Below are 14,027 nucleotides of genomic sequence, written 5' to 3' on the forward strand. Positions count from 1 at the left end.
TACTACACTACTTTGGACAAACGATTCATTTTTTGGACAAACGATTCATTTTTCCTAAGCCTCAGTTTTAGAATGTTTGCAAAAGCACTCTGTTCCCTGTAAAGGAGCACACAAATGTTCACTGCTATTATCATCATCAAGCTTAAAATATGAGCAAACTCTCTTCCATCTTGAAAACTGTGCTGAGGGTTTTAGCCAGCATCATTTTCTATTCAACATTTTCTGAGGCCCTACTATATGCAAAGTTCTGAGCTGACGGTACAAAAAACACGGAGGGAGCAAAATCACTAACTTGCCCTTAAAGAGGTTAATCACTCAGATGGCAGCTTAGCTGATGGTGTAACAAGTGATCTTACCCTAAGACATTTCTTTTTTTTTCTTGAGGAAAATTTGCCCTGAGCTAACATCTGTGCCAATCTTCCTCTATTTTATATGTGGGTTGCCGCGACAGCATGGCTGCCGAGTGGTCTAAGTCCATGCCTGGGAACTGAACCCAGGCTGCCAAAGCAGAGCATGCCGAACTTAACCACTAGGCAATGGGGCCGGCCTCTAAAATGTTTCTTTGTCCCACACCCCAGGGCTTGCCTCAACAGCTGGCCGCTGGACCCAGTGCGGCCTTCTGTGGCCTGGTCTCTGGGCAGGGACCCACCTGGTGCTCGAGTATACCTGGCTGACCGCCTCCACACGAATGACTGTTGCAATCTACTCCACTCCCTGGCACACTCAACGGATGCCCAAGGGGAAGCAATGCACTCTTAGCCACTGACCCCAGTTGCTCTTAGGCCAGCCCAACAAAACTTTCTTGGTAGCAGATGCTACACTCTATTTCGGGGGAGGCTGGGAGGGATTATCCTTTTGTTTAGGGGGTTGTTTCTTGTCAAGTGTAAGCTTGGGGATATAGCTGAGGCCTGGTGGCAGTTCCCAAATAAGGACAAATATGGCCATGAAGCAATTTCCTTCAGGAAGAAAAAAGAGGCTAATTAGGCTCACACAGGGGTCAGCCTGTGCCTTTTCTAGCAACTGGCAGAAGCAGGATATAAGTCTTGCTGTGTTCAGTGGGCAGCATCTTGGTTTCTGCTCAGTGCCAGCCAACTAATTGCATCAGCCTGGGAGAGCAACAGCAGAGAGCATTGTAAACTGAGCACATAAAGTCACAAGCTCCCTCTGAAATCTCTAGCAGGTTTCACCAACCCTAGGAGGCAGAATGACACTCCTGGTGTTCCAGCCATGTTAATAGCCCAGAAAGAACTCTGTGAAACTGCTCCAGGGGCCAGTGGCTCAGAACAAATTGAAAGGATGACCTGTGGGTAGCGATGCATTTCTTCTCAGCAGAGCCAGACTGGCCAAGTTAGTGAGTATCCGAGGTGAACTACAACCAGGCCTGCAGAGAGACCTCAGCCTCCCCGACTCCTGACCTTGGTGGTGGCACTGGCCTCTCAGCCTTTCCTTTTGGCTAGGCAGCTAAGCGCTCCTTTTATCTGGCCCTTGTCCTACAGGACTGCTTTTCTGCCCTAGTACCTGTAGGTCTTTGTCATGGCCCTGCCTCTCCAGGATCAGCACCCGGTCCTGTAGCTCCTCCACGGTCCCTTGGAGCAGGTCATTTTCCTCTAAGGTGGCGCTGAGACGATGCTCCAGCTCCCGTTTCCGATCCGACAGCATCTTGATCTGAAAGGGTAGAGAGCCACAGGGGTGGTGTGGAGTTACACCCGGGCTGATGAGTAGGAAGGGAGGCACTAGCCCCCAAACTTGAAGGCATGGGTCTCTCCAAGTGCTCTGCCCAGGGGCCTGGTGCCCCCATCTCTGAGAGAACAGCTGTGAACTCCTAAGCTGAATAGAAAATCCCTCCCCTCTAGAAACCTGTCTGGGAAGGGGTGGGAGTTAAGCTCTGGACAAGCTGGAATGTGGGATGCCAGGCAGAGGAAGGGATTGTTAGTGTTCTGGAAATTCCACAGATAAGACAGAGAAGGGCCTCACCTTGTCTGCTCATGACTTTACCTCAACTCCACAATTAATGGGGGAGTGGAACCTAACCTGCTGTACCATTCTTCCTTCTCAAGTCATGAGCACAAGAAAATACCCAAGATAGCCTCTGGAGCCACTTATTTTGATGTTCTACGGGCTCTTTCTGTCCTTTCCCCACTGCTAGCAGGTCTGGCTCTAGAGGTCACAGTTTAGACTCGATGCCCTGAGTTAAGGTGGGGGCTAGCAGGATACAGAAAACACAGCAGTGCCTGCATCAGCCTGGGTCCTGGGAAGGAACACGACACAGACACAAGCAAACAACTGATTTTATTCAAAGTATCTTTTGCTTGAGCAAGTAATTTGTAAATAGAAGCCATTTCTTTCCTTTTATTAAACAGGCTGGTATGTTTATACACTGAGTATCTAGCCAGTCTCAAGAGAGACATAAATCTCGTTTTAGAAAGATCTGTCTAGCCTCTTTAGTTTCAGTGAGAAAACAGAGGAAAAGAGGAAAGAAATGCAAAGTCTTCCGTGGCCTCAAGGTCTGCAGGGTGAGAAGCTGCACTAGCACTCCCCAGGGCCAGCGATGCTTCACCCCAAGAACACTGCCCTGCTCAGGGGGTATAGGAAGTCTTCCCAAGTCCCTCCAATTGCTAGAGGCCATGGGGGACTTTTGGAATCCTGTGGGTCCCCCTCCCATTTACCAGTTCCCTGTTGGACTGATCTCTCAACCAGCTTCTTGCTTGTAAATATTCTCCTGATGTGGTTAAGATGTTTTCCACGATCTTTAGTCTAGCGTGGATAACAATTCACTAAGGGGACCAACCTCAGAAGTTTTCCAGTGGAGATTTTGAAATGAACATCTAACTTGTCCCAAGTCCTCTGAAATCCACCTTTCTGTCTGCTTTTTGGCTGTTCTTACTAGAACAGTTCTCTAGTTCTCTCTGCACTAGAATTCTGTTCACGGGGCACAGATCTTCCTTGGCCTCAAATCAATCAGATAGGATGCCATCCTGGGGAAATGAAGTATGTGGCCATTGTCCAAGAGATCAGGTATCTGGCCAAACAAAGAAATACTGACTCTCAAGTGTGCACCTGGGTAAGGGACCAAAAGGAGCAGGGCCCTCTTGTGAAAGGGCCCACTATTCCCCACACTGAAGCAACGTTACCCACGTGAAGGGAATTCTTACTCCAGTTGATTTTCAATTAAATGCCCTCTGACCTTTACATTTTCTTATGGATAATCTTTGTTTGCCAAGTTCCACTCAGTGAAGCAATGAGGTAATACAGTTCTGATACACAACACAACCCTGGTCCCTTAAAAAAACTTAGAAGTTCAGAGTTACATGAAGTAACTTATTTGAAATGAACAACTTCATAGCTCGGCTTTTAAAAGTAGCAGTGTTATTGGACGAAGCAAGGAATCGGCATTAGGCAGCCAACTCCCTCACCCCACCCTACACACCCTGAAACCTGTGACCAAATCTGGCAATAAACATTCCTGGGAATGAACCTGTGTCACAAGGGTCTAGAAATAGTGAGTGGGGGGGTGGGGGAGAGGAAGACAGGCAACTCGAAGGAGCCAGATCTTGTCAGAGGCAGCTGAACGGCAAGTCATGCACACAAATGGTCACAGACAGGCATGCCAAACCCACCAAACCAACTACTTACTTCAAGAACCTGCTGCTCAATACCAGTAGGAATTCCAAGGGAAGGGACAAAGGAAGGGAATGAGAGGCAGGAGAAAAGAGAAGATATTGACAGACTTTAGGAAAAACATCTTCAGGTCATTTAGAAGAAGGGGAGCAGTCATCTGGGCTTCTCTGGGCCTGACCACGCTGGCTGATTCCTTAACCACAGTGGGGTGCACATTCATCTGGCCTGAGACTGTCCCTCAAAGTGTAACTTAGCTGAAGGGCTGCTGTTCAGACACTTAGCTGAGGGGTCCTCAGGGGCAGATTAGGTGGAAGCCTCCCCAGGGGACAGCCCCTGTTTGGGCTGGTGATATGACCCTCCCACAACCAGACTCTCACAGTATTGTCCCCTAAGTGCTATTTTCTTTTTCCCTCTGGCCCACTCAGGGCCACAGACCCTGCCTAGCGTCTCATATGCTTTTACTAATATTACTCTTTTCCAAACATCACACAAAGTGCTTTCTATGTATTAACTCATCGAATCCTCACAACAACCCTATGAAGTAGACACTTCTACGACTAATTTTATAGGTGAGAATAACAGGCCCTATTAGGGTGGACTGAACTGGACCCAAATGCAATGCAGAAAGAGAAGATTCCCTCTCTCACCTTCTATTTAGGATTGGCAAGGATGTTGTTGGAGGGATCAACATATTCAGTAAAAAGCACGTCACTCATGATTTCAACACACTCAACTTTGGGCAACCTTATTTTTCCAGACGACAGGCTACCCAGAGGAACATGGATCAAATGTTCCCCATTTAGTTTCTCACAGATATGTCTCTCTAGAGATTTAAGATAGAGCAGGTTTTTGTTTCCCAGTTGAGAGGGTTCCTTATCCAAAAGACGCAGGGTAGCATCTCCAGTGAGAAGCAATTCCATCTCCAAGCACTGCCGCAAAGGGAGGCTCACCTCGGCCTGAAGGCTTTCGAGCCGGATGATGTGCTGGTTGGTTGAGGAGTTTTTCTCCCTGAAGTCTTCTCTGAGGGCATGGACCTGCATGGAGAGTTGTCTCTCAACTTCTGATGCCTGCAAGCAGAGAAGACCTTCAGAGCCGATTCAGAGGTTGTGTCAAGCAAGTCTGTTCAGATTTCTGCCTTTCATTTCTCAAGCATCTCTTTGCAAGTCTCTATTCTATAAGGAGTACAGGATGAGATGCTGGGTTCCTACCCCTAGTCCATTTGTTCTCTAGCGCCCAAACAAGACAAACCCCATCCCCACCTCCACCATGAATGACTCTGTCTAGGTCCAAGAGCACTTTGCTGATCAGAGGAAACAGGCCTAGGAATTAGTAAGCTCTCAAATGTTAGTTATCATCATTATTACTCTGCACATAGTAGAAGCTCAGCAAATGGCTATTAAATTGAAAGAAAGTCTCAGTATTTTACATGAAAGAATAAGACAGATATACCTACTACCCTAGAAATTCCTTTATTTCTCCCATCCATTTCCTCAGCGAGGCCCAGGTAAATCAATCACGTATCTGCATTTCCCATTTCTACTCAACATGGGCACTATTTGAAATTCCCTATCCTGTCTAAGATTTTTGCCGTTCATTCCTTAAGGACATTTTTTGAAACTTTTAGTTCTCTGAGGAGGTGCTCATCTCCCATCCTAATCCATTTATTCTCTAATACTGAAACACAGCAAACACCAAATACCATTCAGTGTGTCCACACCTTCTCTTGCATATGCAGGAGAGTATTCTGAAAGAATGTTCCCTTGTAAGACATGGACTCTAGTCTTCCTCCTGTGGGCCCAGCCCAGCCCCCACGGAGGAGAGCCCTGTAGAGAGGAAAGCCACAGGACAGGTTAAGTAACTGCCTCAGTGCTTTTTTGAGGCCAAATGGGGTCGGTAAGCTTTATGGGTTCTCAGGGGAGATCACTGTGTGCTAAAATGGTTAGGAAAAGCTTTCGGAGGAGGTGGGACGGTAATAATGTTAAAACGGTAGGCTAGCTGTTCAATGAGGCTCTCACAGTACTGGGTACATGTTCAACAATTCTTATCTTCAAATGCTAGATAATCAATTGTTCATCTTTTTTTGGTCCCACAGATTCAACAAATGTCCCCTAGACTAGAGGGCCACTTGAGAATCTCAACCTATAGTTCTAATTTTTAAACAATTATAAAACACATGACAAAATAAAATCAAACCATCTCTTTTTCCTCCTTATTCTAAATTTAATTTCAGACACCACAGCTTGTCTTAGACTTCTTAATCACTGAGAAACACAATGTTAGTCATCCTTGCCTTAAAGTAACATTAGTAATATTTACTGAGTACTTACTATGTGCCAAGAACGGTGCTAAATGCTTTAAAATATTGTCACAACCAAAGTAGGGCCTGCCACCCTCAATTTACTACTGGGGAGACAGGCTCAGGGAAGTGAAGAACTTGCCCAATATCTCAGTAAGTGACAGCATCAGGATGGTAAACTTTGGGCTACCTTATCCCCAAATTATGACTGCAATACTGCCTTCTTACAATCTTGAAATCATTTTTCCTACTTCTATCACTCACTATTGAAACCAAACTTTACGAGTCCAATTTGGCAAGGCCTTTTTCTTTCTTTTCTTCTTCTTTTTAAATACTAAGCAATTTTATTTAAGACTCTTGAAATTTCTTCTAATAGAATTTAGGCCCCATAAGGAAAACTTCATCTCATAAATGCTGCAGCTTGATGGCATGTACTGAATTCTGTTGACTATCAGGGTTTCAAATACATTTAGATTTGAAAAGCACTGGGTAATTCAGGCAGCTAACCTTATTCCGAGCATCACCATCTTCACATAAACCATGAGACAACCAAGCCACAGAGATGCACTGAGGGTTATGAATCTAGCCCAGGTGGTATCAGAAATGCTGCTGTACACTAGTCTCCTCTCAAAGCGATCTTCCTAGAAATAAAATGTCTCTTCCCACCAGGAAGCCTGACTCCAGAGTCTCAGCTCCTACCACTAAGCTATAATGTCTCCTTTCAACATCTGATTCCTCAGATGTGCCCAAGGATGTACTGTTCACAAAGGCTTTTAACCTACATCTCGCACTTGAATCTTCAACAGCCCCAAGAAGCAGGTATCACTGGCCTTGCTTGGCAGACAAGGAGGTAGAGGCTGAGAGCGAAGTGGCACTGTGCTGGTCTTTGGCCTCCCGGTTCTGTGCTCTCCCCACCACACCATGGCCACCTCCAGCCAGGTGGCAATCATTTGCCTGTGATGGTGATGGAGCAGATGGATCGACCAGACATATAAATCTACCATTTGCAAGAAGCTAATGCACCTGTCAAAGTAAATTATTTTCTTCTTTTTCAGAGATGGAATCTGGCTCAGATCTTTAGACCCAATAGAATGAATATTAGCTATTCCTGTATGTAAATTAAGTAATAACCCCTTAAGTTCATACACAACTCTAATGTTCTAAATGGTTTCCGATCAAAGTATCAGGAAGCCTACAAAGCCAATTTTAGCTCCATAATGAATTTCAGAGCTTCTCTGAAGTTCTTCAAGTAGGAGAGTTAGCCAGGGTAATAGCAGTCTTTCTGAAGGGACCTGCTCTGCTCCTGAGAGGAGGAAAGGTACGAGGAAAGAAAAAAAGTTAAGAGTCAGGTTGTCAGGGTTAGAGTTCCTGCCCTACCATCTATACGTGTACAAGCTGTTATGAGTCATTTAACCTGGGTCTCACTTTCCCAAATTATAGACATATTCCTCCTTTACACAGTAACACAAAACGGGCAGGTCTAAAGGAAGGCCCATTTCCCTATTTCTAATTCAGGACTTTGTGACATTGAGCCAAATCACTGAAGTTTAGGGAAATAAAGAAAGAAAAGAAATGTTGCACTGTCACAAATTTAGGGCAACTGTGGGAAACAGTAAAAGATTCAAGGATCAGTTGTTTGGTTTTTTTAAAAACCAGGAGCTAAGAACACCATGTGTATGTTACAGGGCGCTGTCATATGTTCAGTCCACTGCTGGGGTCTGCACCGAGAACAGCTTGTTAAGTGCCTCAGCCAACATCATGAAGGTTGTGGGTCAAGCTAAAAAATATGGAGAAAACCAGAAATATCTGGCAGCCATACCTTTCAGTTCTGCTCTCCTGGTGGCCTTTCAAAGCTATTCAATAGCCAGCAAATATCCCAAATATTATAGCTCTCTTGAAGATAGAAATTTTCCTACTTTTAGGTTTGGGGCAGCAGTTGTAGCCCTGGGAGCTTTTTTGGTGGTGGTGCTGGGGGTGATATTAGGACAATTCATTCTGATGGTAGAAAATTGCAGGCATGGGACTTACAGTTACCTCTCAAAATGATGAGTTTTGTCTACTGTGCCTCAGTAAGCAGTCAATAACAGCTGTGGCAAAACTGTGGCAAAGAATGACATCTGTAATCATAGGTGAACATAAAAAAGATGGTATGATTTTAGTTCAAGATATGTTCTCTTCTTCTTAAACTCAAGATTTTTTCTATAATGGGAATAACAAATGTTCAGAGCAAAAAAAATTAAAGGGAACTGGAGGATTGAAATGAAAGTTCAAATCTCCACTTATCCATGGTCATCAGTGCCACTCTCCAGTGACATCTCTAATACCATCCATATCTCTAATATCATGTAGATGATATTAGAGATGTTTCTTGTGAGTCCTGAAAATTCTCTATTCATATCTATCTAGCTGAAACATTACCAAAAATTCTGGCTTTAAATATACATATATTTAAACATCTTTTCATGTCAATATGTAGATCTATTCTTTTCAACAACTATCTGGTACTTAGTTACGTGAATATACCATAATTTATTTAACTAGTCCCTATTTATGAGCATTTAGAGTACTCCACTTCTTTGCTATTATAAACATTGCTGCAAAAAACATCCTTGCTTACCCTTCTTCATGCTTGAGGGAGACTATCCTGTAAGTGAATAAATTTCTGTAAGTAGAAACAGTAGGTAAAAGGATATGCACATTCATTTTGATAGGTCTTGCTAAAGTGTCCCCCATAAAGGGGACAATTTAAACCCCTACCAACAGAATATAAATATGTCTCCTTCCCAATACGTTGCCGCTACTGGGTATCATGAAATGTTTTAATCTTTAGATAGTTATTTCTAATATTCTCAAAAATGTCTCTTTTACTTTCACTGCATACAGGCTGGATGATAAAGAATATAAGACATTCAAGAAATAACTAGTTCTGTTAAAGAATGCTGAAAAGTTTAACACTTATATAGATAGTTCTTGAACCATCTGAAATGAACTCCTGTTATAATGTGACTGTTGTGTTATTATTATTTAATTAACCCTCAAGTTGGCAAAACAAATTGACAGTGTGTTTCTTCTCCCTGATAAGCTTGACTTGGTCAGAGAACCATCGCAGACAGATTCCTTTCTCCCCTGAGCAGAGCTGTTCCATGATTACTTTTCTTATTGACATGATTAATAACAACATGAACATTTCCCCAAACTGGAACATTTAAATTAAGTTCGTTTAAACTGGCCAAAGCAGAACTATTAACTACATACTTTCCCATTAAATGGAGGAAAGGAAATTACATTAGTTACACATGAGCATCCATTTAACTTATTTGTCAAAAGGAAAAAAAAATGAACCAATTAACTTAGAAATTATAGTAGGAAAGATCTACTATTTTAACACTCTGCCTGATTTACTGAGTTTTACTTTAAGAGAGAAGTTCTCAATTTTTTCTGCCAGGGCACGATGAATAATGAGTATCTGCCTGAAACACCTCAGCAGGGAGTGACAATGAGGATGATAACAACACCTATAGTGATGGTTCACATTATCAAGCATCTATTATATGCTTTACCCTGTTCTAAGCATTTCACATTTGTTATCTCATTTAATCTTCACAATAACATGCAGTAGTACGTAGTCTGACTTTTTCCATTTACAGATGAGGATATCGAGGGTAAGTCACTTTCCCGAGGTCATCCTGGTGCTGGTAAGTGCTGGAGCTCCAGCTTCTACACTCATACTCTCAGCCTCAACCCACAGCACTCCCTGTCCAACCCCTTTCCCTCCCTCTCAAAAATGTTCGTTAAAATGAAAGTGACTAATCAGAGCAAGAACCTTGAATTTATTCTAATTTAGGATCAAGTGTGAATTATTTAAAACGACTTGTAATTTACTGTGGTTGAAAACTGTTACTTTAGGACACTACTTTAAAAATAATTAAATTTATTTTTCAATTTAAATGTAACAGACCCCCACTGCAGAATATGGGTATGTTTTAAAAACATCGTTAGCATTTTTTTGATTCCACCCCCCCAATCTTTCTACAAGTATTTCTGTGTGTTTGTGTACAATTAGTTTTGTATCAAATGCATTTCCATGTTATTTATTATTACTCTTCTTAATCATCATTTTAAGAGACTGCATAATATTCCATCAAGTAGATATGTTATAATTTCCTTAACCACTCCCTTATTGTTAGGCATCTGGGGTGTCCCATATTTTGCAATTATAATGAATACCTGTCACTGGGATGGTGGTAATAGAACTTTACCTGAGTAGCAGGAGAATGGACAACCTTACCATGTCAGAAAGGTAGATGAATATACTTTAGAAAAGAAAATCTATACCAATTTAAACCAAAAATGGGTTTATGATTAGCCTTTGCTAAACTGGAAAATCCAATTAACTAGAAGTCTGTATTTTCTTATTTTCAAGGTTTCACTGTTAAAAATTTTCAAATTTGGTAATGGGTGCCATGAGCCTATTGAGAGCGTATTACATGACAAGCCTCATTTTTACTATCTTGATGATTGATAGTAATAAAAGTGATAGCCATCTACTAGACGATAAATAAATGCAAAAAATGTAAAACAGTCTATCTGTTCTCACTAGGCGTCAGTATGCCAATTCCTCCCAGAGCCTTTCAAACATAAAACTCAGAAGTAAAGTTTCTCATGTATTTATATTTTCCTTAATATATGAAGACAATAAGATTTTCATCAATACCTTTCCAAAGAAAAGGCTTTGTCTCTGGTAATATTGTAGGCTAGGTTATCTGGACTGACCTTCCTATTGAAAACAGCTAAAAATACTGAATAAAACAGAAAAGACTTCTTAAAAGCATCAAAGAGCTGACAAGATAGTGATAGAGCCATGTTAATGTTTCACATATGCAAATTATTACAACCAATCAATAGAACACAGACAGAAACAAATAAATCTAACCACACCACAAATGAAAAACATAATCACACTGATGGAGGTGGAGAAGAAAATGACGTAAATAATTTGGAAAACAGTCTTTTGGACTTTTTAACTTTCTTGGACTGTAAGGTCCAAGAAAATAGGAATTATACACAGATATTGCACTATAGTTAATAAATTTGTTTCTCACACAGGGAAGGATTAGTGATTCTGACACTACTGTGTTTAATACAATTGAACACATAAGTAAATATATCATGGATAATGAGAAGCAGGTTTTTCTCTTGAGGTAAAAGAAGTTACAAATAAGGAAACAGAGAAGGCCAGAATGAACTCTGTGGTGTTGGACTGGAATCAGAGATATCACTACGAACTTACGGTTTTTAATATATATACAAATGAATAGACTGAGCAATAATTATAGATGTCTGTTTATGAGTGTGTTAGTATATATTTATTTCCTAGCTCTGTCCTCTGAGAGGGCCTACAAGTAATGACATCCCAGTAGCAATAAGCACACCTAGTGCTCAAATCTTGGTTTCTAAATACCAATCTCTAAAAAATGAAGCAAGGCTCCTTGCAGAAATGGCTGGTTCAGGGTTGGGGCAGGAAAAATACAGAATGAAACTGGAACATCTTGTGCACCAGAAAGAAAGGAGCACTCAAAAAATGATGGAGGTATACTGAATGGACATAGGTGTCAACTTGAAGGAGATCCCAATGGCTAAGACTGGGACCATTTGATCAATAACACAAATAATGACAGTAATGAATTATAATGCATAGAATAAGATATTCATTAGTCCACACTGATAAATAAATAATTGAATAAATAAATTAATGGAGGAAAAGGGGGAGCTCTTCCTTAAAGAAGAATTCCAATTAATAAATGTAGAAGGAGGGGGTCGGCCCCGTGGCTCAGCGGTTAGTTGAGTGTGCGTGCTCCACTACTGGCGGCCCAGGTTCGGATCCCGGGCACACACTGATGCACCACTTGTCCAGCCATGCTGAGGCGGCATCCCACATACAGCCACTAGAAGGACGTGCAACTACGACATACAACTATCTACTGGGGCTTTGGGGAGAAAAAGGGAAAAAAAAAAAGGAGGAGGATTGGCAACAGATGTTAGCTCAAGGCCGGTCTTCCTCAGCAAAAAGAGGAGGATTGGCATGGATGTTAGCTCAGGGCTGATCTTCCTCCCAAAATAAATAAATGTAGAAGGAATGATGGAAATAGAAAATTGCCATTAGGCAAGCATCACAACAGTAATACTGTTTTACAATAGTATATATTGTTGTAATCAGTTATTACTGATCACAACAGTAATAACTGTTGCAGACAAGAACTAGAGGATGAATACTAATAATTAGTGGGCAAAAGTTTGGTAAGAAACAGGATGTCTGCATCATCTCAAAGTAACTCCCCATAAGATTTATTAATTATAAAGGGGAAAATAATAACTTCTCATGGAGAAGGCTGGCAGACACACCATAACCAAGGGATAAAAATTAATATCGCCAGTAAAAAAACATCAACACCATGTGTCCTCGATACGATGCATGGAGAAGGGCACATATGCACTTCTGTGCTATCATTGTAAAACCGCATAACCTCAATCTAGCCATGACAAAATATTAGACAAACTCAAATTCAGGGACTTTCTATAAAATGATGGATCGGTACTCTTCAAAAGTATCAAGTTCAAGAAAAACAAAGTAAGATTGAGGAACTCTCAGAGATTGGAGGAGACAAAAGAAACACGGCAACTAAATGCAATATGGGAGCTTGAACTGTACCCTGGGCCAGAAAAAGAACACTGGTGGGAAAACTGGCAAAATTCCAGTAGGTATGTAGATTAGTTAATATTGTCTCAATGTGAATTTCCCGGTTTTGATAACTGTACTATGGTTATGTAAAATGTTAACATTAGGGGAAGCTAGATGAAAGGTATATGAGAATGTCTGTACTGTTTTTGTAACTTCTCTGTTAAGTCTAACATTATTATTATTTTTTTAAATACCAGATTGGTAGTGTCCTTAGACACTCGGCAGAAGAAAACAAATCATCTCTGAAGGATGGTACCTTTATCCAAAGATCAAATAATCTCCACAAATAGTTTTCTATAAAAATAAGCATATTATAGTAAAACAAAAACAAACATACTCATGGAAACAAAGACCCATGAGCAAGAACTAGCATAAACAATAGCAGAAACAGATCCATAAAGACTTCAGACCCCAGAGAATTGTCAGATATAGATTATAAGACAACTGTGTTGATTATGTTTAGATAAATAAAAGATTAAAAATATCTCTAGGGAACAAGAAAATATAGAATACAACCTACCATATTGAAAGAGACACAAGATATCTAGAAATAAAAAATAATCAGTGAAATTAAAATCTAATGGGTAGTGTCAAAATTAAAGACCTCTAAGCATTAGAAGATATCATTAAGAAAGTAAATCTGTAAGGCCCAGATTGGGACAAAGTATCTGCATACCATATACCTGACAAAGTGCTTGTACCCAGAATACATAAAAACCTCTAACTCAATAATAAAAAGACAACCCAATTTTTAAAATATGTAAAAAGATTTGAATCGACACTTCACAGAGGAAGACGTATGAATGGCCAATAAGCAGGTGAAAAAGTGCTCAACATTATTGGTCACCAGGGAAATGTAAACTAAAACCACAATGACATAACATTACACACCTATAAGAAGGCTAAAATTAAAAAGACCAACACCACCAAACACAGGCAATTGTGAAATAACCAGAATTCTCATACATTTTTGGTAGGAATGTAAAATGGCATAACACACTTTAGAAAAAAACCCTGCAGTTTCCTATAAAGTTAATTAATAGAGCTTAAGAATCCTTGAGACAGTTGGAGAGAAAATTACCAAATTAGAAGACTAGTCAAAAGGAATGATCCAGACTACAGCACAGAGAGACAAAGAGACGGAAAACAGAAGAGATATGTTAATATATCCTCTGGAAGCTTAAACTGTAATTCCATAATGGGACAGAAGAAATATCTGAAGAGATAATGGCCTGTTAATTTCCTGACTGATGAAAGACACCAATTGACAAACTCAAGAATCCCAATGAACCCCAAGCAGAATAAATAAAAAGAAATTCATCCTTAGATATATCTTAAAGAAACTGCAGAACACCAAAGACTAAGATAATCTTG

General features: G+C 40.8%; 1 protein-coding gene across 5 annotated transcripts in view; it reads right to left on the reverse strand.

Moving 5' to 3' along the window:
- Positions 1-14,027, reverse strand: part of BICDL1 (BICD family like cargo adaptor 1) — a 95,637-nt gene that overhangs the window by 22,490 nt on the left and 59,120 nt on the right. For all 5 annotated transcript variants that reach the window (XM_087424118.1, XM_087424121.1, XM_087424120.1 and 2 more), the window contains exons 3-4: positions 4,569-4,685; positions 1,519-1,665 (exon numbers count right to left, since the gene is read on the reverse strand). In XM_087424118.1, coding sequence (XP_087280244.1) covers positions 1,519-1,665; positions 4,569-4,685 — 264 coding nt within the window. The remainder of the gene's footprint in view (positions 1-1,518; positions 1,666-4,568; positions 4,686-14,027) is intronic.

Source organism: Ceratotherium simum, chromosome 35, assembly GCF_057802395.1.
Source record: "Ceratotherium simum simum isolate JZ-2026a chromosome 35, ASM5780239v1, whole genome shotgun sequence".
In the NCBI taxonomy this organism is placed as follows: Eukaryota; Metazoa; Chordata; class Mammalia; order Perissodactyla; family Rhinocerotidae; genus Ceratotherium; species Ceratotherium simum.